The 25,599-nt window shown below is 39.2% G+C and overlaps 1 protein-coding gene across 4 annotated transcripts in view; it reads left to right on the forward strand.

Annotated features, from left to right (window-relative positions):
* The first annotated feature begins 13,112 nt into the window (after positions 1 to 13,112).
* AP2A2 (adaptor related protein complex 2 alpha 2 subunit) overlaps positions 13,113 to 25,599 on the forward strand; it is a 31,599-nt gene continuing 19,112 nt past the window's right edge. For all 4 annotated transcript variants that reach the window (XM_017730578.1, XM_017730580.1, XM_017730579.1 and 1 more), the window contains exons 1-5: positions 13,113 to 13,260; positions 20,842 to 20,984; positions 21,611 to 21,804; positions 23,746 to 23,875; positions 24,883 to 24,984. In XM_017730578.1, the coding sequence (XP_017586067.1) occupies positions 13,128 to 13,260; positions 20,842 to 20,984; positions 21,611 to 21,804; positions 23,746 to 23,875; positions 24,883 to 24,984 (702 nt within the window). In that variant the 5' untranslated portion in view covers positions 13,113 to 13,127. The remainder of the gene's footprint in view (positions 13,261 to 20,841; positions 20,985 to 21,610; positions 21,805 to 23,745; positions 23,876 to 24,882; positions 24,985 to 25,599) is intronic.

The following is a 25,599-nucleotide window of genomic DNA, read 5'->3' on the forward strand; positions in this document are numbered from 1 at the left end:
AGGCGTCCCTGGGCTCCTTCCAGATCCCTGAGCGGCTCTCGGTTCATCACGTCACTGATGGAAAACAGGCCTCTGTAGGCGCCTGAGAGCAAGGCCCTCAGTGCGTATGCCTAGGCTAGGCTTAAATTGGCTTTAAGGTTCTGCTTTGACGGATATCAGGGCTTAGGATCAGTGTAATTAAAAATGGGATGGAGGGGGGTGCGAATAAGTGCCCCCCCCCCCCCCCCCCCCCCCCCCCGGGGAGGGGAAAGCCATTCCCTGTGTCCTGTCCCTCCGTGCAGCAGGAGAGGAGTACAAATCTGATGCTGCTTGGTGTGGAGGAAAGGGTTATGTGTAGGGGCACACCTCAGTGCTCAATCTTCCTTTTTGTCCGAGAATTGCATACGATAGTTTAATATTAATCAGAGTTAGAGATCTAAGTGTATGATGTGGCAGGAATTGCCTGGGGAAGGGCTAAGGTCGCTGTGGTTGGTGTGATGAAACAGCTCTATTTTGTCCACCTGTGTGTCTCTGTAGATCACTTGAGGCTATTTTAAAAGCAGTGGAGCAGTGGCAGTAAGGTCTTCTCTCTAAAGATATAGATAGATTTGGAGAATTTTTTAATGCAAATTATGTTGTTCTAACTGGGCTTGTATTGGGATTATTTAACCTCACTAGCTTGGGAAACTTCGTATTGATGACTTCTAATACAAAAAACCTGGGGAAGAATTATACTGGTAGAATGAGACCATTTAAATGCAGTGTCTTTAAAATTAGGTGATTTGGACTCCCAGACACGTGAACAGGGGCTTTATATGTAAAATTCAAGGTTGATAATCTTCCTTAGAGCAGAAACTATTTGAATGGGTTGGTTTTTATTTTTCAGAACAGAGTTGCAGGTCCTTAGGTTACTTTAGACTTCACTCTTGTGTGTGTAGAAGATGGCTTACAAAATGTGTAGTGTAGCAGTTCAAGGTTACACGAATGCTCTTGTGCTTTGTCTGGTTGGCCTTGCTATTTAGTGAGCATTTTCCAGTGTCCTGGTGTTCTGTGCAAGCTACATGTGTAACATAGTTCCACTTGGTGTCATAGCAGTTAAGACTTGCTGTTGTATCTACCCAGTACAATTCACGATGATTTTTTAAATCATTGTTTATATTGATTTAGCTGGAAGAAGTATGACTTGATTCATCAGTGTCTCATGTCTTGCAGTTGGTTAGCACATTTGTCCACTCGTGTTTTCAGTGGAATTTGCTAGAAGTAAACACAAGGGAAACATTTAAGCTCTTAGCTTTGTAACTCGTGTTCAGGGATGTGGAATAACAAAATTTGAGGTTGTAGGCTATAACAAATCAGGTACTTATTTCCCCACAAGGCACTTATATCCCCACAAGGGGATAGAGCTGAAGCTGCCTCAGTCCAGATGGGACAACAAGCGTTTCATGCTCTGCAGGAGACACAAAGATGTAACTTACTGGTGATACAAATAAAATGTTAACAGTTTGACTGTTTAAACAAATAGTGGTATATCTCAAATATTTTGTCTCTGTCCAGACAGCTGTTTGGGAGCTGTAATTACTTGTGTATCTTTCTTATCTTCATAATGAAAAAAGTAACAGCATCTTCTAAACAGCTGCGAAAGAGCTGATATTCTCACTAGTAGATGATCTATGAAGCTTCCAAATAGCTGTGAATGGCGTTTGAGCCTTTCCTTTAGCAGAGCTCTGAGTGCTGCCAGCTAACCACGGGCTAGTATATACTGACCAGGATTCACAAAAATGCTTCCTGGCATATTCACAAAAGTACTCTCTGGAGACTCTGTGCTTTGCAGGCACTGCTATTGGCTAAAGCTCCCTCTTTGCCTCTTCAGTGAGGAGCTAGATGTTGTCAAGAACAAAAAGTAGCAGCTGTTCAGGTGAACAGCATCTTTTGACTAAGCAAAGAAAGCAAGCATTCCTTTTCTGAGATGGGAGGGAAACTAGACTCCAGGGCAGCTCTTGACCTCTATTCGTCTATTTCTAGCCTTAAAAGTGGACTAAATATCTGACAGTTGCAGTGATGTGCAAAGTTCTTGCAGGCATTCTTAATTTCTGTCCAAATTGTGGCTTTGTTGGACTCTTGTATCTATTTTTAATACTGCCACAAAGGCCTCGCACTTCTAGTTTGCCAATAATTTTTCCAGATTACGAGTAATGGTGAAACATGGTGTGTATGGGGGGGTATTCTGAAAGATTTTGCACAGATAAGAATTCTGCATCATAGATCTTGCTGAAAAATGAAAATGCAGTTGTGTGCTGACTGTGCTCAGATGGATGCACAGCATGTGACTTCAAATTAATCAAGTAACCTAAACTTCTGGGGTTTATGTAAATTTTGATTGTCTACCTTTGGAAATGCTTGATCTCCTTACCTCAAGATTTATTTCTTGGACATTTGTATCTATAATGTCTGCAGCACTAAATAATGCAGGATTCTCTTACAGGTTTGATACATTACTGATTTGGGAGTGATGCCTGTCTTTGTACCAGTCTGTTACAGGCTTCACATAAGTCCTGATAACAATTTTCTGTGTTTACAACTGTAGTTGATTGTGAACAAGCAGCTCGCACTACCAGCCTGTCTTTAACACTTAAAAGCTTGGTTGTCACTTCTGTGTTGTTTAGACATATTTTTGGCACTTGGTTTATCTATTAAACTTCTTGATTTTTGTCTTTAATGCTTGTATGCTACATGTAATTTTTAAAGCAGACTATTTTAAACTACACTGATTTCTCAGAAGTCTGTGATGTTTTTCATTAAAGAAAGTTGGCATACTACTCGTAGCAGAAACTGTAAAATGTTTCAAGACTGAGAGGCTTCTTAGCACTTTGACTTTGCTCTAGTCTCTGTGAAGCTGTCATATTGCATGTCTTTTTTCAAAATGAAATGTTCTTTATTCATACAAAGATCAAGTGAATTTTCAAAATATGGTAATACAAGAAAATGAATTATCCTTCACTTCCTCGTAGCTTTCCAGAATTTTGTTTCAGGGCAACTTCTTATTGTAGGCTCTGTGTTTTGCATATGGAGGTCCTAGTGCAGATGGCAGATGAAAATGTTTTTTAGAAAATAGCCCTTTTAGATGTCTGTCAATTTGCCAGTAGATATATGGGCTTTTCTAGGGACTTGCTCATTTGGATTGTTTTGTGACATATATGAATTACTACAGTAAGTGGGTTTTTAGCTTATCTTTCATAGACACCAGAGAAGAGACAAGAAGACTATCGGTTGAAAGCCAAACTGCAGTACGTGATTAGGATAGCCCAGTTAATTAGTGTTGGGTTGGTGTGACTGAGAAAATAGTTAGGTGTGGCTATGCTGTCCAAAAGATTGTGGTGGAGTGGAGCTGACAGCTCTGAACCCTGTGGTTTGGTGAAGTGCTATCCCAACTTAGGAGTTCAGGTCAGGAGGAGTCCCTGTCACTGCATCAATTATGTGCCCCATGAACTAAAACCTAACAAGATCTGCATATGTTACAAGCATATGGACTCCTGCAAGAAATATTTATTCTTAAATAGTATTTTAAGTCTTCTCTTGTGTATGTACTGCAGAGCTGCTGAAGCAATTTGACTTACACAAGATGGTGCTTTATAAACTCTCCAGCTGTCTTAGCTAACAGATACATCATCAGGAGTCTGTTTTCATTTTTTTTTTGAGTTTTGGTAAGCTTTATGCTTATCTCACAATTAAATACTTTTAAGTCATTTGTCACTCAGTATTCTGCTGCAACAACAGTGCTATCTACTATTCACCCTGAAAACCAGGAGAGTTTGCTTTTCTCCTTTCATTTGCAGGCAGTAATGTAGAAATAGTTTCTATTATAGTATTTAGTGTACTACTGGTAACCTCCTGCTCCACAGTAAAATTGGGAAGCCATCTCCTCTTAGGTTGATGAAATGTGTCTAGACAGAGGCAAAAGCTGCGGTTGTCACAGGCTCGGAGGACAAGACAGTTCTTGGTTTCCCTCACTGCTCTAGATAACTGTCTTAGCTTTTCAGTGTTGCCCCAGAAGTTGGACAGATGAAGGAAGGATTCCTTTAGTTTGTTCTCCAAATGTTTCTTTTTACGTTTTCTTCAATTTACTGTTTCTTTTTCCTCTGGCTATATTTTTTCCTTAAATAAAATTCAACAAATATAATAAACAAAGCTCTATCTCTTCTCATAAAACTTAATGCATTCAATTTTCATTGTACTGGACAAGGGATAGTGTCCCGAAGCTGAGCCTCCCAGAATGTATCTTCGCTTCACTGCACTGGGACTGATGCATCAGGTTACAGGTCTGCAAGTGGGGATTGAAAAAAGATAGTTCATTAAATTCATCATATGATGATCATCTGTTTGAATGGGTAGTAGGTTATGGAGTGCATTACAGGTGTAGGTGGGAGGGGCATGTACATGGATTAAATGACTGCTTAGGTATGGATAGAGTTATTTGTTCACTGTAAGAACAGCCACCCAGTGAAACAAACTTTACATAGAGTGAGTTGAGCACACACAGCTTGGTTTAGTTACCTGTCAGTAATTATTATATGTCAGTAATAAGCTAAGTGTGTAGGCTAAAGCTACTGCATTGCTCCTCTGAGGTGTGGGTTTTTGTTTGCAGTGCGTGCAGTGTTAAAGTAGGACTTGAAATACTTCTTTAGACAGTCAGTGACTTTTCTTTACATGTATTCTTAGATTACTTACCTTTTTGAAGAAATTGGAAAGCAAGTCATCTTGGTTTGCTCTCCTGTTGCTTTTGCAAGGCTATGGCAGCCCATCTAATATGGTCAGTTTCTGGCCTGAAAAAACAGTCCTAAGAATGTGCTGCTTAGAGCTATAATAAGCACTAAGTCTTGCATCACTTGCTACTATTTGCAGGAGAGTGATTTAAGGAAAACACAATTAGCATGAGATTAGTCTGAGGAGGATCTCTAAAACAAAACTGCTGTTATTCTCATGGCTTCTCTGTCTTGGCTTGCTTCTGGTCATTTCATAGAGCTCTGAGGGGATGGGATTTTTTTTTCCCCCTTTGTTTAGTTTTTTTTATGCTTGTTTAATTTGTGCATGGCTGGCTTAGGGGAGAGTAATGGATGAGAGGTAGTAAAGAGCTAGAATCTTTCATGTGACATCCGAGCTCTCCATTAGATACACTGGAAAATATGATACCTGCTTAATTTGAAATCCTTTGGATAAAGATTGCCCATCAGGACTGATAAGAGGATATTAAGGGACTGTTGCAGAGACGGTTACATATCTGAATTAGTTGATGAGCTCAAAAGGATTTTTAAGGCCCCTGAAACAGTAGTTTAGAAGTGATAGCTAAACTAGAATAGGCCTCAAACTGTTCTGCTCTTTGAACATGAACTAAGGTAGAAGAGAGTCCACAGTGACTTGTGGTAAATCAGTGCAAATACAGGCTTACCTTGTTGAAGGGGGTATAACTGTACAGTGTGAAAAGACTGGTCAAGGAAATGACTACTTGGATGCTGCTCAGTCAAGGAAGGAGGAAGAGCTGCCTTACGTAGAAACCTAACCCTGCACTTACTGTTCGCTTATCTTCTTGACTTAAAGCTTCTCTTTTGATAGGAGTCAGTGTTGTTTTGCCAACTAAACTCCCAGATAGATGTTCTGTATGTCACAAAGTCACTTGGATATGAACTTCCAGTAAGCTTTCAGTTGTTTTGGGGAAAAATCTGGTCTTAAGGTAGACCCTGTTGCCTGGTTACTTCTCAAATTTTTCTTAACTTGTGGTGCTTAGTTGGAAAAAACAAGCCATGGTAAGCATCTAAAATCATTAAATTTGTATTAAATTGTTGCAGTTTAATACATCTGGATTGGAAAGCTGCTTTTGTGCTCTTATTTCTCTTCTCTTATGAGGACAAGGAGTTAATGGATTAGTGGATTACAGTAAAGCCTGTGACTCCCTGCTGTTTCCTGAGAAGTGTTGTTACAGGGGCAAATTTCTAGTGGCATAGTGGAGGAAGAAGTCAGTTCTGTGGATAGTAGTTCACTTACTGTGCAGAATATTAAAAAATGTACTCTACAAAGTTCTTAAGTATGATCAGCAGGTCACTGCTCTCTGTCTTCAGATATCTAATCACTGCAGGATGTCCCAAGACACAACAATCTCCAGCTGCCTTTGTGCCATTCATGATCTTCAACATGACAGACAGGCACTTCTTTCTTCTGATCAAATAGATCTTGTGGGAGGACCGCATGTGCTCCTGTTTTCATTCATAACAGGATGTTAGCACGTCAGTAAACAAAAAGCTTCTTGCTCTGCAGCCTTGAACAGGTCGATTTGTGAACAAAAGTGAAGCCATACTAACATTTTGTAAAAGTGTGCAGTATTTTATTGCAGTCTCTTTGGACTAGTTGTGCAGTGAGTTTGTAAACAGTAGCACCAACATGCTTCCTCAGACTTACTCAGGTGGAGCTGGAGCTTGAACCTCTATTGCAGCGCTTTAGATAGTTTAACCAAACGAAGGGATCTACGTAGACAGACTGATAATGTGAGGATGGGCAAACAGACCACTCTAATGTATTGCTGTGCAACCTGTTTGCATTTCTTTTGCCCTCTTCTGTGCTGTGCTAAAGAGCCAGTTGAGAGATTAGGGAGAGTTGGAGGATGGATTTGGTGTTTTACTTCATGAAGACCATGATCTGCACAGCAAATGGCTTAGTCTATCCTCTAGAGCTGTAACATTAGTACCTGTCCTGCTGGCAGGTAAAAGTAGTGGTTCAACTTACTGATATGAGTAAGTGTTAAAAGTACTATAAAAGCTCTTTCACAAAGGCAAGAATGGAGGTACTGATTACCTTTACATGCATATTTTCCTCTATTTCTACCATTTTTGCAGTAGAGACACTAGTATTTGTTTTGATTTTCCCTGTTTTTCAACCAGTTTCTTTCTCTGCTCCCTGACAGCAGAGTTCAAGAATATAGTGTAGTCTTTACATCATGCTTGCAGGCTGTTTTAGCAATAGGAAAGGCAGGTGGGTCATTTGATTGCTTTATGCCAACTAAAGTGTGTTTAGACAGTGAATGGGTGAACTTGCTCTCTACCTGATCATGTCTTCTGGCACTATCACTTGTAGTGAAGCTGGTGTGACTTAGCCTTTGGATAAACCCATCTTGCTTTTGACTGTTTGGCTCCCTAACTGACCTGCAGCAATGCAAGGTAATAGCAGGGATGTGTATGCCAGGATGAGAGCAGTGTTTAGGAACTGTCTGTAGCTGTCTCTTAAGAAGCGTAGCCTTGAATCAAACTGACTTTGAAACTATCAATATTTTGCTGAAGGGAAGCTGGGTAGCAGTTTGGCTGTGCTGTATCTCCTACCAAAGTGGCCAATCAGCTTGGATGCTCCTAATGTAGAGGCTAAAGAAAACATAACCAAACAGAAAAATTCCTGTGTTTGGAAAACAATGACTCACAGCTCTCAGGGAAGATGTCTAACATCACCTCTAAAACTGAGAATTTATCTTTTGTGTAAGAGCTGTGTTCTTTGCGATTAAGCGTTCCTAGCCATTGAGGAATTCAGAGAAGTTCCTGCTCTTAACCTTGGTAGTATTTGTATTCTCTCTCCTAAACAGAAAAGTAGACTTGTCCTGTCTCTTCAAGGCCTGTTTGATAATTGAATGTGAACAGAGTTCATGCTATGTTAGACTTACTGTTGTGCCACAAATAGTCACTTACACTACTACTGGCCTTCAAGAAGCATGACAGAATTGTGGCAGGCTTTTTCTTGTGCTAACAGAGCGTGCTACCCTCTGCTTTATAATTCATGCCAGCAGTGGTACATCTGTAATCATAAATTGTCAGATGGCCATAGGGCAGGTAAGGCTAAGAGGTAACATAGTGTAGCAGTTCTCACTTGTACATACATTCAAAACAAATGCGTTATTTGCTGGGCTCAATTGCACTGACTGCTGATAAGCATATTGGAGCCAGATGAGTACTGGGAACATCTAAACTTCTGTGAAGTGATTTATCTATTTATTTATTGCTTTAAATTGTTGACAATATGGCTGTGTCTCAAGGCCTTGCCTGCAGAAATCTGCTCGGCTCAGTATTTGTGTAGCTGCTGATAGAAAAAACACTTCTCTGTTCCTTTGGGAAATAAATGTGTAGGCTTGGTCAGAAGTTTATCAAGTGATTTGTATGAAATTGAAGAACTAGTAGCAGTTCTAGTTAGCACAAGTGGGTTGTGTGCCTCAAACTTGTCATAAGCAGTCTGCAGTTAGTATAGCAACAAGTTAATCCTGATGGAGCAGGTCACTGTCTGAGTGAGCCACAAGCAACTCACTAATTCTAACCTTGAATCATTTGCTTAATCTTGCAACCCTGCTGCCAAGTTACTATTAGGATATGTCAGGTGTTCTTTTCAAATTAATGGACTCAACAAACCCCTTTCCTGTACGTTTTCTCATTCTTTAGATTGTAATGCAGAGCTCCAGAGGTATGGAGGATTTATGTAGTACTGAAGTGCTGACTCTAGCCTGGATAACCGGGAAATACAAGAATAGTAGTTGGTTCTTTTGATGAGCTGTGTGACTTACGATGTTCCCTACTCTATCTTTGTTAAACAAGATGGTAATTAAAGATAATACTGCTCTGCAGACTAAATTTACCTTGCCTAATGAAGGCAGTAGGCAGCATGATGGAGTCTGAAGCCTGACAAACTGCCAAATGTGAAGTAATCACCCATAAGCGCCTTGGACTGTGTTGTGGCTGGGTACCTCTGTGCTTGGTACTCGTCTTGGAGACGATGAGCAGTACTTGTACACTAGGGCTGTAAGGCTATAAACACTACATGTCTTTTCAGCAAAACAGCAACCCAAAGCTTACTGACTTCCAGTCACCTCTCTTAATAACTTATTATGGATATTTAATCAGTCTGTTAAAATGGTAGAAGTCTGAATAAGTCAAAGTGAGAAGGATGTGGCCTGAACTCAAATGGAACATAATCTTCTTGTGTTCTGGCTTAACTACTGTCCTACCCATCAGTCTGTATACATGACATGACCTTTTTAAAGCCTCTCCAAGTTAAATGGCGTGAATTAGGTTACAGAACATTTTGTTGGTATACAGCTCTGATAATTTCATGAGAGTGGGCGCTGTGTAACAGCCTGAAAGTGTGGCAGAGCAGTTGCCTTTGTTAGCTCTGAAACGTAAGCCTCTATTCCTGTAGCGTAGCACTCCTTCAGCTATCATCATCTTCCTTTTTACTGTCTTAAAGGCTACTTGAGTGTTTCTAGTGATGGTACAAATAAAATATGCATGTAGAAATTATTCAGTGAGTGTTGGCAAGCCAGAGTAACGTGATGAAAACTTCTCTGTTAATCAAACACATTTTAACAGTGCCCTCCCTTTCACAGTTAGTGGGATAGAAGATCTGGCTAGTAGTTGGTCCTTGGTTTATGATACTTCTATTTTATTTTGTCCTTTACAGTGGAAGCTGCCTTCCACAGTGAGATATTGTTTTGCTTTGTCATCCTCTAATATAAGCAGTTCATCATGTTTGAAGAAGGTTACCATACAATGCAACTGCTGGAGTTGAGGAAATTTGGGGTTAGATACTTCAGCCTGGTTTTAACTCGTGAGTTGTCCTCAGCATTGTTATGTGATTGTCCTCAGTGACATTTAACACTTGCTGTGCTGGTGCTGTTCTTTAAAACTGCAGTTGCAGGCTTGCATAGACTGTAACTAGTAATAAGGTGAAAACTTAATGTTTCAGTGTGATTTCCAATATATGAAGTTAAACTTTTATCACCAGCTAATTGCTATGCTGTTTATGTTTGGGCTCAGTCTGGGTGAGATCATATGCTGCCTTCAAAATAGAACGGCCTGAAGGCATTATTCAAAATAGGCTTTTGTTCATATGCTAAGCAAGATTTAAAATTTGAGAGAATAAACCTTCAGATGTGACTATGGGTGTTCCTGTCATCTCGCTGCTACAGCTGTGTGCATGGGGGTGGGATTTCCATGTTTGTGTTGCTGAGCCTGCAGACTATTTCTACTAAAGGTGCTGACTTCACAAATTCCTGAAGTATTTCAGTCAGGCTTTGCTTAATGCTCTGTTGCTTGCTTAGGACACAAAGAACCCGATTTCTAGCAGTAACTGGTAATCTGTGAGTATAGCAGGTAAATAATGCTGCTTGGAAGATGTGCCAAGAGGTTTTGTTGATTTTAAAAAGTAAAAGATGGCCTTGATTTCATCTTGGGATAAGAAAAGCTGACTGATATGTATTACTGTTTCCCTTTCCTCGCCCCATTTTTAACATTTTAAAATTGTGATTATTACCACACTTGCTGAGGTTAGAGAAACAATTGCTAATAATTCAAAGCAAATATTGCAATTCACTTTCCTTACAAACATAAGTTATATGATACAGAGCAAAGACCTAGTTTCTAAATTTAAATAACTAAATATCCTACTCAGGCTAGCAGTGTCCCAGACTGAGGTCTATATTCTCTGCCCTGTTAATGTAAATGAAGTACAAAATCTCCAGACTCAGTGGTTATGTCTTAATGAGATGTGCCTTTCCCATGGTGAAAGGGAAAATAAATTAAAAGCTTTAGGAAATTAAAATTTTCATTGGGAGCAGATGAGTGGCTGAAAATAAAGGAAGTGCTTTGAGGTCTTTAAAAAGAAATAGCTCACAAAATTGAAATGTTTATTTACATAAGCGGTTGCACCCTTTTGGTGTATGTTACTGTGGCCCCCTGTTCTCAGAGGACGGACCCCAGAGCAAATGACTTGCTTCAGTCTAGTAATGATCTCCTAATGCTGGCAAGTGCCCTAGAAGCAAACACTTGAGTATCTCTGCTGTGTGCACAGGACAAATAATCCAATTAAGACGAATCTAAAATCTATAAAGGAAGGCACTTCAGGTCTTAGATGGTCTGACTTGCTGCTCATTTACACAATAAATAGTGTTACTACTTAAAAACCAGCTTTCTTTAGGTTGACAAGTTAAATTAGAACAAAACTCATTATGTGTTGCATTATTAGTGATATATTAGTGAAAACTGGTTAAACTTTGTGATTCCAACAGATGCATCTTTATAAACTGAGGGAATTATACCGTGTTGTCTAGCTTTGTCATTCTAGAAGTTAACTGGAATTTCTAGGTCAAATTAAAACTGTGGACATTATCTTTGGCTTTATCTGGAAATCAAGGTACATACAGATAGCAACTACAATTTATGTTTCAGAACAGGTATCGTAAATTATTGAAATTGTGGGTTGTTTTTTTGCCCTGTGGAGTGCCTGCCAAGGCACCCTGCACTTCAGTCTTTTGAGCAGTGGCCCTTACAAAACACTGTTGTAGAATGGAAGCAATCCATTTTAAGCAAATACGTGGGGTCTGCAGGTATTTTGTTAAAATGACAAGGCAAACTGAAGTAGTTGCTTCTATTTTGGGCCTAACATTTCTGTTTGTACAGTGTGCTGTGGCTGCTCCATGTCTGTTCTCTTGTGGCCATTGTTAGAGGCAGATTAATACAAACCCATTCTCTGCATCTTATGCAAGAGTTGGTTTCAGAAGTGCGTAATTTCAGTTTGGTTTTTTGAGTCTAAGTCAAGAAATTACAAAATCTGGATTCATTTGTATTTGGCAAGGGATTCCTTTATACTTTGCTCTTAAGCTATCCTGAGGCACTTGTTTCCTTGAGTTACTTAATCACCTTTCATAGGGTCTGCTGTAAGATCTCCTTTGGAATCGTAAAGGGAGGATTAACAGTCATAGGGTTACACAGGCTTTTGGACATGCAAATATAGTGGGATATTTAAATGCCTGAGATGTTTCTGTTGGAGAAAGGAGTGAGATTGGAGGTGCTTTGGAATACCGGTCATGATCTGCTCTTCAAGCCTTGTCATATCCCCTGCTTGCACATTCATGGCTGTAGCTGTGATCCCAGTGGTGTGGGGAAATGTGTGGTGTGAATGCAGGGCATGTGATCCCCGCTACTCAGAAGGTTGGACCATTTTGACCCAGGGCTAGGAGACTTTTACTCGTAACCTTGTAACCAAGTATATGTCATGAAGAGGGAAAGAAGCTGTCGTATTCTGCTGTTAGTTGATGTTTTGGAACACTTGGAACTGCTTGAAACTTTTGGAAAGTGAACAAAAGTTTTAGACTTCCTGAAAGTTTGAGTAGGTGCATATCTGAACTAACAACAGAACTAAATAACCAGTTCTGCATTGCTGAAGTGCACTTCACTTGCTTCCCTCAAATGACAGGCAGCTGATCACAATGCCTGAGCTGGCTGTTTTACCCTTCCATACTCCTACTCATGTAGGAGACAATGGACTCAGACCTCTGTAGAATCTCAGTCACCAAAAACTAAAATGCTAAAGGGTAATAAGCTGCTTTGGACAATGCAAATATTACTCGAATAAGTTTGCATTATCAGAATTTAAACTGCAGCTATTTCCCTATGTAACTTGAATTGGTGCTAGGAATCCCAATATCTATTCTTGGAATCAAAAGTTGATACGAAATACTGATGGTGCTGAGAAGTATAAGGTTGCAAAGTCTAATCTAATAAGGTGTGAATTTTAAATATTTCTGGTTTTCAAATTATTTTCATGAAGTACATTGAAAATCTGAACTTGTATCTTATGAGTTCACTGTTGTTTACCTTGCGAGTTTACTGGTTTTCCTCTTCAGTCTATTAAGAAAGTTTTTAAAGCTGTTGAACTGAATGATTGTTCAACAGAGAAACAATAAATTGGCTTGCCCTTAAGGTGAAGAATAATATGAGCTGCTTCTTTATAAGATTGTGCTTAGGAGACTCACTCCTTTAAAGCACTGTCAACTTAGTAATCATAATCAGATAGGAAGTAAAATCCACTTTTCTCTGGGTGGTTTCATGAACAGAGAAACTTAAGTGTTTGTGAAAGTCAGTAGCAGTGGCATCTCAGGTTATATGCAAGTGACACTGTCTAAAGTCTGCAAAGCTTCTTGAAACAGGGAGGTCCTTAGAGCTTCTCAAATTCCCCTATAAAGCGATGCTTAAGTTACCTCTGTTTGCCTTTCGTTCCAATGCTGGAAATGGAGAGTAATAACTCCTCCTGATGTGTGTTTGTTCACAAATGTATGTTTCTGTTGGAGTGAAAAGATGCTTAAGGTGGCAGAGGGATGTCCAAAGAACTGTCCCCTGATACATTTGCTTTTTATTTCAGGCAAGAGTAAAGAAGCGGAGATAAAGAGGATAAATAAAGAACTAGCAAACATTCGGTCAAAATTTAAAGGTAAGTAACTTGATCATACTACACTATATATATTTCCATATGACATTCTGTTATGGGGTTTTGTTTTTATGTGTTTGGACTTCTTTTGTCAACTGCTGACTCAAGCAAAATGCTAGAGCAGTCTGTTAGAATAACTGTTGAAAATGTTCTCTTAGCTACAGAACCTTCTGACAGTCCTGTGATTCTTGGCCATAACAGAAGCAAACTCTCTCCTCTATCAAAGAATTGGGCTACAAACGGTTTCTAATACTTTGCCTCCTAACCACGTGACTGCTCAGCTTGTTTGCTTCCAGAAGGCTGAGGCTGTGAATAGTTTGAAGAAACATGGGTGGACATGGTTATTTCCAGTAAAACAGAGTCTGTTTAAAATTTTCTTCCTTCCCGCCTCTTCAGCCCTGAGCCCTTTATGGAAGTAATGAATTAGGCTGTTTTCTTGCAGAATAAAGATTAAAAGGTGTACATCTTTATATGTATACATCAAGAGCTATACATCTTGACCACAAGCAACAGCAGTACAAGTTTTTCATACATACAAAGGATATGCAGTAAGTAATTCCAAGAGGTAGTGATTAACTTCTAAACAACACAAGGTAAAATTCATGCTGTTAGCTGTATTCAAGTTGTGCATGTGGTGTCAAATTTTAAAGATTCTGAGAGGTAGATGGGATGTTTTTAAATGGAGTTGTAACAGTAGTGGCTGTGGCAAGTTCTATTTAAGTAGTTATGGGCTGTGTGTGTAGTTAGATAAGGCATTGCAATGTGGAGGTCGTTTATCTGCCTTCAGAATCTGGTGGATTTGTAGTAAATTAATTTACCTTAGCTGGCTATCCTGTCTTAGACTAGCATATCTGTTTGGAATACTCAATGCATTAACAAATAATTTTCCTGAACTTTGTGATCTGTTGCTACATTTTAAGTGGTATGTCTTTTAAAGGTGTATGAAGGCCTTTAAAAACCTGAGTGCATCAACAGCTTAGAAGGGAAAAGTTAACCACAGTGCAAGACACTCAAGAAATTCTTCTGAATTAGAAGCCATCACATGCGTCTGTGTTTACATTTTTCTCTTAGAAAAATAGGTAAAAGTACATGAACAGTTAATTCTTCTCTGCTTACTGGTGAAGCAGGGGAGAAATTATAAGAATCTCTGGCTGTGTAGAACCATAAATCAGGCAATGATCAGAGAATAGAGGTCATTTGAGCAAAGTAGTGTCGTAAGTGTAGCTTCCATACGCTGTGTAGCATCCTTTAAGCACTATTTAAATAGTCTTGAATAAGGGTCACTATATGCTCATTCAGTATCTTGAGTGGAAGACGACTAAACCTTCTTGTAGCTGATCTTCATTATGGTTACTTTATTACTAAATCTGTTTGGATTTTGGGTGGAAAATTTTAATTACCTGAAGACAATAACTTGATGAAGCTTGAGCAAAAACATGAATGTCACAATTTGGAAAGAGTTGAGTTTAGACAACTTGTTGTGTGACTGCTTGAGGCCTTGAGAGTGTGAGGAGCTGATATCTGTGTTATCTTTCTGCTGCAGGAGTCTCACGTAGACTTCATGCTGTGTGGTTCTTCCTTGCAGAAGGGCTGTATAAAAATTAAGAGACCTTCATATGCATTTTATTCTTGGTTTAAGTGGAGATTACTCAGTTTAGCCCAGTTTCTTTTCCTGTAGCTCTGACCTTAAAATGTTTTTAAATAGTTTGGATTAAGACAAATATGTGATTGTGAACTTAAGATGAAGTCCCTTTCTAAATAACTATGGTGAATTCTGGTACCCTGAGTTACTGGCCCTACCTGGCCAAAGATGCAGCTTTTGGACTGGCTGCATGTCTGTAACCAGGGAAAGGTCTGACTAAGAAACAAGACCTCTTAACAGAGAAGTTCTTGCTTGACACCAGTGTAGGAGTCTGGTCTACTTCCGGGCCTTTGTATGCACACAGACCCCCATCCCGTGTAACTTGCAAGGTGTATTCTTATACCGTTACAGAATCTCGGTATTTCTGCTTTTGTTCTATCGTGCAAGTAGCTGTCAAGCCTGTTACCTGCCTTATTTTTGGGTAACCTCCTGTTAAAAATAATACCCTTGTATTTAACAGCCTGGGATAAGGTTTCACATCTCTGGATAAGCAATACTTTCCTTGAACTGATGGAACTTGTGCTATGGCTTTGGGTTCTGATCCAGCTTTTGTGCACCAAGCTCAACAGGAATTTAGGATCTCTGTACTTAAGGTGACCCTGTCTCTTGTTCCTTCCTCATGGAGCATGAGGAAGCTCCATTGCTGAGGTCACTGTGTCCTTGACGGTTGCTTTAAGTGCTTCTGCATTAACTGAGATAAGAAAAATGTAGTAGAGAGAAACTACACCAGTGTGATAAAGGAGAAGTTGTAGGAGTTAAGTGTGGAGACATGCTGTTACTTTTGTTTTACATGTTCAGACTGTAAACTGATTTTGCTCCCATGCTTGAACCAAACTGAAAGGCTCACTGTCAGAGCAGTAACTGCTTTGGGAGTGAAAAAATATCTGGTTTAGTAAGTTGTTGTATCACTTTGGTCTCTCAGACCAGAATTTGTGTATTAATGAAGCTGCCCACAAATCTGTAAGTTGTTTCCAGCTTATAGATTGGTTCTCTGCTTGATTCAGACTTGTTCTTTTTTTTTTCCTGCTCTGGCATTAGAATTTAGTTTTGTTCTGATTACGTAGTAGGATTTATGTTACAAGAGTGACTGCTAGATTTCAGACATATTTGTATATCTTCTTTTTGGCTCATGCAGAAGTACCCCAATGTCAGTTGTTAATTGCTGCTTTTTTTTTCCACTTGTTTTTTCTTAAGCTGTCTTGGTTTTCCATCTTCAAGCAGATCTTCTCTATTGTCCCAAAATACACAGGAACCCTTTGGAGGGAGTTAAGATAAGGCTCTAAATACCTGTTTTAAACTGAAACTGTGTAACAGTAAGTTCAGTAAATCAGTAAATTGCTTTCCTGGCAGGCTGTGAAAGCACAGGCTTTATATTTAAGATGGGCCTGCTTAGTCACACTGTCTTCTGATCATGTGTGAAGGCAATCAGACAGTAAAATCATAAAGTGTCTTCACTGACAGACTGAACTGTTGGAAGTAAAATCAGGCTTCAAAGACCTGAGTTGTAGGGCTGATCTTGTAATGCTTTGTTCTGATCCTAGTAGTATGGTAACTAAATACTGGTTTATGGATTCGTATGGGTTGTTTGGCACAAATATTCAGTGTTTGATGTAGAAGGCTTGGACTATTTCCTACGGAAATACAGATCTTGTCTGTAGTGTAGCTATGTTCATAAAAATCAAATTCACTTTTCTTAGCTTCCAGGCTAGTAGTGGCCTTCTGATACGGTATATCCCTGGACTGCTGCCAGGTACATGAACAGAGGTCAGTGTCAGCCTAGGAAGGAAGCAAAGAAACAGTGTTGTCCATTGCAAAAGCTGTTACTGTGGTTTTAAGAGCTAAGATTTTAAGGTAGCAATCAGCCATGTGAAAGCTAGTGAGATTAGACTTGTCAGGCTTCCTTATCTACCCCCAGTGAATATCCCAAGACTAAACTGCTTTCCTGACCCCTCTGGCTGGTAGCAGGCTCAGTAACAGTGCAGCACACTGGCTTTTAAGTACACTGAGTTAGATTGAAAAGCAGGTGCTGTTTTTTAACTAGTGTTCTAAACTAGAGCTGGAAGCTGCTGCCTGAGAAGCAAAGGGTCTTACAATACTTTCTTGCCTTATTTCTTCCTTTTCAGAGGGCTGTGTGAAAGGTACATATGAGCAATGGAAACCAAAACTTGTGTTGAAATGCTAGGGAGGTGATACAAAGAAATGTGGTAGTAATTATTTCTTAATAGTACTCATTGTTGATCAGCTGTTAATAATTTCTTTCTTAGCAAAATAACTAATAAGTTTTTCAGGGAAAGCAAGTAGCCTTTGAAATGCTCACTGTGCTCAAAACCTGCTGACATCTATTGTGAATCCTTCCTGTTTCTGCTGACTTGATTTGCAGCACTTGCAAATGTTCCCGAAAGCATTTGAAAATGAGCTGAGTTAAAAGAAATAATTGTGTATTGCAATAAAGATAACAGAACATGTGACATTTCCTTCTGCTCTTGTTTGGATGTTTGCTTGGGACTGGGGGAAGCTGTACTATTTTAGCACATACTTAAGCAATGAGACTTGTTATTAATGTTTAAAATAGAACCTTCAGAACTCTTCGTAAATGCAACATGGAAGGGAGAGGAATAGGTAAAATTTCAGTAAGAATCTGAGTCACAGACTTCTTCAAAACACAGCTGGAGTTAGACAACTACTGTGAGACCTTTGACTGAAGTGCTCTTTTTTCAAATTGCTCAGGTAATTAAATAATAAAATTAAAAAAACCCGCCAGTATTCTGTTATTGCTGGGCACTAATAAGACTTTGAAGAAGAGCTATAGTAACTCTAACCTAGTTATAGGCCTAGTTTATAAGCTTGCCTGAGAACTGTCACACTGCCTTCAATTCTGTATACAAGGAACAGGAGGTTTTGAAAACAGTCAGTGTAGCATTTTTTTGTCTTCAGAAAAGGTGTTTTGGGTACTGATTTTACAATATTTTTCTTTGATACTGCATGGTGGAGAAGGAAGCTGCTTGTTAGTAAGATGGTGATATGTTTAGTGCTTGATTGAATGGCATAACTTCTATCAAACATTCTTCAAATACCCTGAGATCCAGGGACCTTGCTAATCTGAGCTCTTAAAATACTGGTACCTTGGAAGGATAAAATGTTTTAAATAGCTGAGTCCTAACCCTAAAAAAGGAATTGCCAAACCATGACAAATAGTTTGTTGTGAAAGTTGATGTGGTTCAAAGTATAAATATTTTCATTTGCTTATGTTCTTCATTAAGCAGTTGGGTTGCAGCATTCTGTACTCTCTCTTCCCTTCTGGTATCACAGAGTCAACAGGAGTCATTTGACAATATAAGAAATTAGATTTAATACTTCTAATTTTTGTATTTTGCTGGTGGATTGTATACTAGCAGACAGCTGCAGTTCAGCTTCTCGGCCTGCTGGGAATTCGGTCTTGGAGACTGATTGGGGTGTCTTCACTTCTGGTAAAGTTCATGTGAAAGCTACTTTCTGATGTTTTTTGATGTATCTGAATCTCAGAGAAGCAACTAACGATATTAATGCTGTCCAATACCTTAGTAAGTCCTCAATTATGTAGAGCTTGGCCACTAGAGTATGACTGACTAAAATGTATTCAGCCTATTTAGTGCCCCTTTCTTGAATCATAATAGTATCTGTTAATGGTATTGAGCGTCACCTATTCATTGGTCACCTAGGAATAGGTGGTTTGTCAGGAGTTGGAATGGTTTTTATTGCTAGGTAATGTAAAGGCCCACTGGTTTATTCACTGATTATTTGTTTTCCTTCTGAATTTCATGTAGATGACCAATTAAAATCAAATCTGAAGAGTTCATAGAAACTCTTCCTAAGCAGCTGAAAAAATATTAGAAAACTAAAGCTGTCACTCCGCCTTTTCCTGTGTTTTGTTTTTTGGGTTTTTTCCTTGCTTCTTCTAAGGAAAGGTATCTTTGATCTGCATCTCCCTGCCATGGTGGGGATAGGAAGAAGCTTCTGCTCTTGAGTGCCATTTTATCGGGAAAATAGTATAGCAGGAAGTATTTATGCGGAATACTCTGTTGGCTGCTTAAGCTGTAGTTTGAAGGTCACAGCAGATGGGCAGATGTTGAATATCTTCTCTTTCTTCTGGCCATATTGCTTCCAAAGAAGGAAAAAAAAATAATTTCCCACTGGATGTTTCACTCTGGTTCTTCTAACAGTAATTCCCATGTCTAGGAAAGCAAAATTCTCTACATTTGTTTGCTGACTTAGCAGGATAATAACCTTATGGCAGCAAACTATAAAAGTGGCTTGAAGAAAACATGTCTTTGGGCAGCTTTCTGCAGAGCTGGCTGTTGTCAGAGGATGTTGACAGGATCCAGTATAGCAGGACTTCACTGTCATGGGTATCTTCAGTAGTGCTGCTTCCTGTATTGAAGTAAAGTGTGACACAGATTGGCTTCTGTAGTACGGACCTGAAGACAACTCCTCTTTGCACAACGTAAACAAAGCTTTAAGGTGAAGCTTTTTGTTGGCAGCTGATGCATTGTCTGTGCTAGTTACAAAAAATCAACGGGTGCCTAAAAACCCAAATTAGAAGGGTATCATTGTCTGCATTAAAATAGCAGTGGTTTGCTTAAATTTATCCCAGTTGAAATAAGATCAAATAAAAGAAGTTTTTTAGGGTCAAAATAGAGAGCAGAATGCATAGTTGCAGCCTGTAGACATAAACTTTTAGCATTTTAGTACTTCCATGGGCCAGTATGCTTTCTGTTGGTTCACTGTTACATGGCTTCACACGTAGATGGTAGTCTTCATTCCTTCTGTAACTGTAAGTTTAGGAGTGGTAAGGTTTCCTTGGTTCCCAGTCTGTGAATGTAGTGTGAAATCCAGGGGAGCTGTAGATTCATATGGTGTGGGAAATTTAACATGCCTCTGTATCAGTTCATGAGAAGGAAAAAGGAGCAACTTCTGTACTATTAAGATTCTTTTGTAACTTCAGATTTATGTAATAGGCAGCTATATATAAAATAAAAAGGCAACTTACAGCTTTTATTGGCAAGGGCAGTGAGTAAGGGATATCTTATTGAAGTTTTAGTATATGCAGTGCTGTCTTGCCTGTCACTAAGGAATACACACTTGATGTGACAGATCAGTTATTCCAGGCCCAGAATGCTGAGGCAAAGGAGCTTATGTAGCCTTTTAGGCAGCAGGATATATCAGTATTTTGCTACCCTGACTGAACTACCCAGTATTCAGTTTTGCCTGATTTACTGGATACCCCTTTATTTCCTGATTTGAGGTAGGGAGGGAGTGAAACACAGAAAGTTTTACGTTCATATGTAGCTCTTCCCTTCAGGAAAAGCAATGGTCCCTGATGAACTGGAAGCTGCGCTGCTCCATGTCACTTTTTCAAGCTTCTAAAATCAGCAATACTGCAACATACGGCCAACCTATTTAGGGTGCATTTTTCTTCTAGAACTGGAACACTTGTGAATACTTTCATTTTAGAAAAACTTTAAAGTTCTCATGGTAATCTCATTTCATGTGTTTTTTCAAGTCTTTGGGATATACCATTGTCACCTGATCTTTCTAAAACAACTTGCTGGGTATTTTTTGTTGCTACTGAGTTCTCTACAGTGGTGCACTTGGAAAAGCGTGTTAACACTTTTATTGAGATAAAGGTTTGATAATTGGTTTAAGAGAAGAACGTGTATGGAAGACAAAGGCTCTCAACAGAAGTGGGAAAATCAAAATGGAGCAAACATGGACGCACTGCCTCTTCGTAAGAATATACTCTAAAGACACTGCAGAGTACTTCAAGGACTAGATGATAGCATTGTTTCATGACCATCCTTTCATGATCGTCCTTTAGGATATAGATAATGGTAGATGGAATTATCACTACGTAACCAGATATTAAGCTCAACATAGACTTAATTGTTTGTTTCCTTGCTTTTCAGGTGACAAGGCTCTGGATGGTTACAGTAAGAAAAAATACGTCTGCAAACTGCTCTTCATCTTTCTGCTGGGGCATGACATAGACTTTGGTCACATGGAGGCTGTAAACCTGCTCAGTTCCAATAGATATACAGAGAAACAAATTGTGAGTAACTTGGGCTTTATAAAAGATAATCTGGTCTGTCTAATATCCTGCGTCAGGTGTGGAGACTGTAAAGAATTTTGCTTCATTCCCCCTGCCCTGGCTTAAAGCCTTACTTTGGCTCCAGGAGTGATTCTGAAATCTTAACACCTCTGTGCACAGAGAGTCTTGAACTAATGGCAAAAGCTAAAACGTGAACTCTGCATAAAATTATTACTATTGTTAAGAAACTGCCTCTAGTCTTGCACTAAAAGGTAAGTAACCTTTTAATTTTCAGAATATCTCTTTCCATCTTCCTAGGTAAGGTTGTGTTTATCAGGTGCATGTAACTTATTAGTATTGGACTAATAAGCCAAAATCTTGATTTGCCCCCATTCATCTAAAATAATCTTTTGAGTATATGCCAAAATAGACAGAAAAAACACTTAAAACCAGATAATTAGGGTAACACTGAGCTTAATCATTTTTGTTTAATTCACTTAATCATTCTAGCCTTTGCTCTATCTAAGTACCCATTTCTGCCCATATGGTATTGGAGAGAGGTGTATGTGTCAAAGAAATCATGTTTCCTGTTAATGCCACAGTAAATGAAGTCAGCTAAAATAGATTTTCCATGCTGTGATTCACAGGGCTATCTGTTCATCTCCGTGCTGGTGAACTCTAACAGCGAGCTCATTCGCCTGATAAACAACGCCATCAAGAACGACCTGGCCAGCCGGAACCCCACCTTCATGGGCCTTGCTCTGCACTGCATTGCCAATGTGGGCAGCCGGGAGATGGCAGAAGCGTTTGCTGGAGAAATTCCCAAAATTCTTGTGGCTGGGTAGGTATGACATGCCTCTTTCAAATACAACACCAATAAACTTTTCAGTAACTTGGTTCCATTGCAGCAGATTAATCCATGCTTGGGCTCTACAGCCCTGGCCTTGCAGTATAAATAGTGACAGTTCCAGTAGCTGCAGGTGCTTTGCCGTGCCTGAGTGTGGAGTTGCTTGTAGGAGTGTAAAACTACATGGAAATTAAGACTTTTGGTGTCTTGAATAGGCTTTTACAGCCTTGTTGTGATCTGATTTTTGTTCTGGATAAATGTGTGGTAGTGAACACCCCTGAAATGTGTATGTTTTACTTTTCTGGCCTCTCCTGATGAAAAAAAAGAAACACATGAACCTAAATAGATATTTTTATACTACAAATTTCGTTATAAACTGAAGTTCTTATGTAAATGTGCTGACTTCATAAGGAACATGGTAATATTGATTTGTGAGCTTTGTTGCTTCCTCTCTCAGCCATGTAAACAGCAATTAATGTAAATGGCAAATAGTCACCACCAGCTTTCTTACTTTTGTCTAGCTGAAAGTTTCTGAATAGACCTGGCAAATGTCTGAAACTATAGTTAAGTCAATGTAAAGTTGGAGCTGTGATTGTAGGACTAATTTGTTTTGGAACTTAAAACGTCCAAGTGCAAACAGTGCATTTAAACTCTTACGGATATGAAATGTTTTACAATATACATGGATCTTTTCATAACAAATAAATGTCTTATATTATTACAAAAAGTGACATGTGGTATAAGAACTGTATTAATACCTTAAATGTCAGGCCACTGCCCTTGCCAGGTGCTGTTCTCCATGGAGCATAGTGGAGACAACACAGCAGTGATGAGTCATGGGTTTTAATAAGATAACCTTAAAAAGTTCCAAAAATTTCACTTGGGGTCACTAATCGCAGACAGAGCACAGCACCTTCAGTTCAGACTTGTTTAAACTTGGAGCTGTGTTTATGTTCTGAGATCACTCTTCAGCGTCTCATTCTTTCTGCATTTCTAAGATAATACATATAAAATATGTTTGTGTACCCATCCTGTCCAAGTGACCTGGGCAGAATGAGCATTGTCAGTTACATTTGCAGCTTTAGTGTAGCTCTCTTGGCTTGAATATAATTAGAGACAGGGGAGGAATAGGTTCATGGTTTTGTTTTGTGTTTTTTAACTGAGGTACAACTTGATCTCATGGAAAACTGATAAATTCATGAAGAATAGCTGGACCGAACTTCTGCTCGGGATACAGAAGTTTCTGAACATTTAACCAAGATTGCACATTATAAGCTGCCTCTTAAAACTTCTACTGGTAGTGCTCTGTATGTTTCATAGCGATTGTCTGTGCATCCCACAAAATGCTTAATCAACTACTTTGTGAAAAGGAGTTCACTGAACTAGAATAGTTGCATGCCACTCTTAAAATAGACCATTTCTGTGCCAGCAGCAGGGATGGAAAGGTGAATAGATTTGTGGGTTGTGTACTTGGTGGCAGCCAACTGGCATGCTAGCTGTAGGTGCTGAAGCTGTTGAGTAGTTCATGATTGCTATCTGACACGCAGGGCCTGTCAGGAGATCCAGCTTTGGTCACATTCATAAGGTAGTGTGTCTGAACTGTTTGATTTCAGTCGGCCTGGAAGAAGCTTGTTCTTGTGATTAGATGAGATGAACTTTCAATTCTCATAAAAAGATGAGAAATGTTACTCTAAGTTGTAAAGAATCATTATAGAGGCTACTAGGCATATGTAATAGTTGAAAACTTGACTAATTAAACTTAATGGAAAAATGAAGAAGAAATACTTTAACATAGGAAGACTTCAGTGAAGTTCTGTGGAAAAGATGCAGCCTGGCCAGGGATGCTGAGTCAGTGTGAAATCTGGCATAAAGCCATCCTGCAGGTATTGCTGTGCCTTAACCACTGTATTTTAAATCTGGATGTATGTCTTGCAGGGACACTATGGATAGTGTGAAGCAAAGTGCTGCTTTATGCTTGCTGCGTTTATACAGAACTTCTCCTGACCTTGTTCCCATGGGAGACTGGACATCTAGAGTGGTGCATCTCCTCAATGACCAGCACTTGGTAAATGAGCTTCATTATGCTTCTTGGGCCTAGGGTGTATAGGGAATGATGTGACTTCTGCTGTTAAGTACACAATTTAGTTCTTCTTGAATCTTTCAAGCAAATGGGTTGCTGTTGTCTTCAGGCTTTGGAAAGAAAATGGAAGGAGTTGTCCTTTTTTTAGTTGCTGTATATATTCATTTTTTATAACGCTTTGTTTACCTTTTCACTGTAGATAGAAGAATGGTATGTACAAGTTCCTCTTTTCCTCTGGCTGTAAATGAATTAATCTTGTGCCTTGTTACACTGTCATATTGCACAGGTGCAATACTAATTTTCCTAGGCCTTTTAAGATTAGATCTGCACTAAAATTCAAGACTTGATTTGTCATTGCTTAGGCTTCCTTGTCCTATAGTGTCCATGTCATTCTTACTGTGATGGTTAAAAAACCCTATTGCTTTAGAAAGGAGACCCTGTTTTTTTCCCCCAGTCCAGTTACTTTAAGAAAATAATGCTGTTAAGACTTGTGCTTCAACAGTAATAAGAGTGCTTTAGTCTGCAGTAGTAATATCCAGTGCTTGTGTTATACAAAGCCCCCTCCTCGTGTTGGGTTGTAAGAATTCTTTCCTGGGTGATCTGCTGCATTGAATTTCTTCTGCTCATGCTTCTCTTGTGTAATAAGACAATTTGTCTTATTAATAATTATTAATAAGGCTTAACTTTAATACAGCTCTCTTATTTTAGATGTACTATCCAAACATGAGACAAAGATAATACAAAAAATAGCATTAAATGCTCTGCAAACATGGCAATATCATGTTGTTGAAAATTCTGTTGGATTCTGCAGGTGTGTAATTAGTCTAGTTGCTAGCCAAATAAAAGGCTTTTTAATGTAGGGCTTTGTAATGGGGATAAACATATCTTTTTTGTATATTAAAAAACAGTTGAATTGAAAGGTGTTACTGGGCAGCATAGTAAACTGAGACAAAACTGAATGTGAGGTTTTTTGTGTTTCGTTTTTTTTCTAGGGTGTGGTTACTGCAGCTACAAGTCTGATCACCACTTTGGCACAGAAGAACCCGGAAGAGTTTAAGACTTCCGTCTCCTTGGCAGTGTCTAGATTAAGCAGAGTGAGTCCAATGATGACCCTGATAATACTTCACTGTTGATTAATTTACTGAGCTTTCTAGACCAGGTTAGCTTCCTGTTCAGCTTTCTAGGGTGAGATTAGTTTACTGTACCATTAAATGTGAAGATGATTCAGTGTCACTTCATGTAGGTGCTTCAGGTAACCTCTTTTAATGCTTGTTGCTTACCAGGACAGAAAGCTGTATTGGCTTGCCCAAACTTTCTTGGTTTAATCCCTGCTGTGCTCCAAGTAGTAATCCTCACTTTGTAACTGTAATGCCAAAGAATAGTTGGATCAAAGACTGATTCTACAGACTTCACACAAACACCTCAAAAATACAGACTGTAGCTTTATCTAAGCTTCTTACAAGATGAATTGCCTTTCTCTTCCTTCTTTTGAGCTGCTGCTAAGTTAATAAACCGTAAGCATTTGATATTCTGTAAATGGATGTAGGGGGTTAAGCAGGGGCAGGGGGTGCAGGGAGGAGTGGAGGGACATGTCTGTAAGTTAACATTTCTGTGCTGGAAAACTGATGTCACTGTTTCATTTGATTCCCACACCCCCCCCCCCACCCTTTTGGAAGGGGGGCAAGACAAGAGAGGCGGGTCCTCTCCAA

The sequence above is a fragment of the Corvus brachyrhynchos genome, unplaced genomic scaffold, assembly GCF_000691975.1.
Source record: "Corvus brachyrhynchos isolate BGI_N302 unplaced genomic scaffold, ASM69197v1 scaffold1133, whole genome shotgun sequence".
Taxonomy (NCBI): Eukaryota; Metazoa; Chordata; class Aves; order Passeriformes; family Corvidae; genus Corvus; species Corvus brachyrhynchos.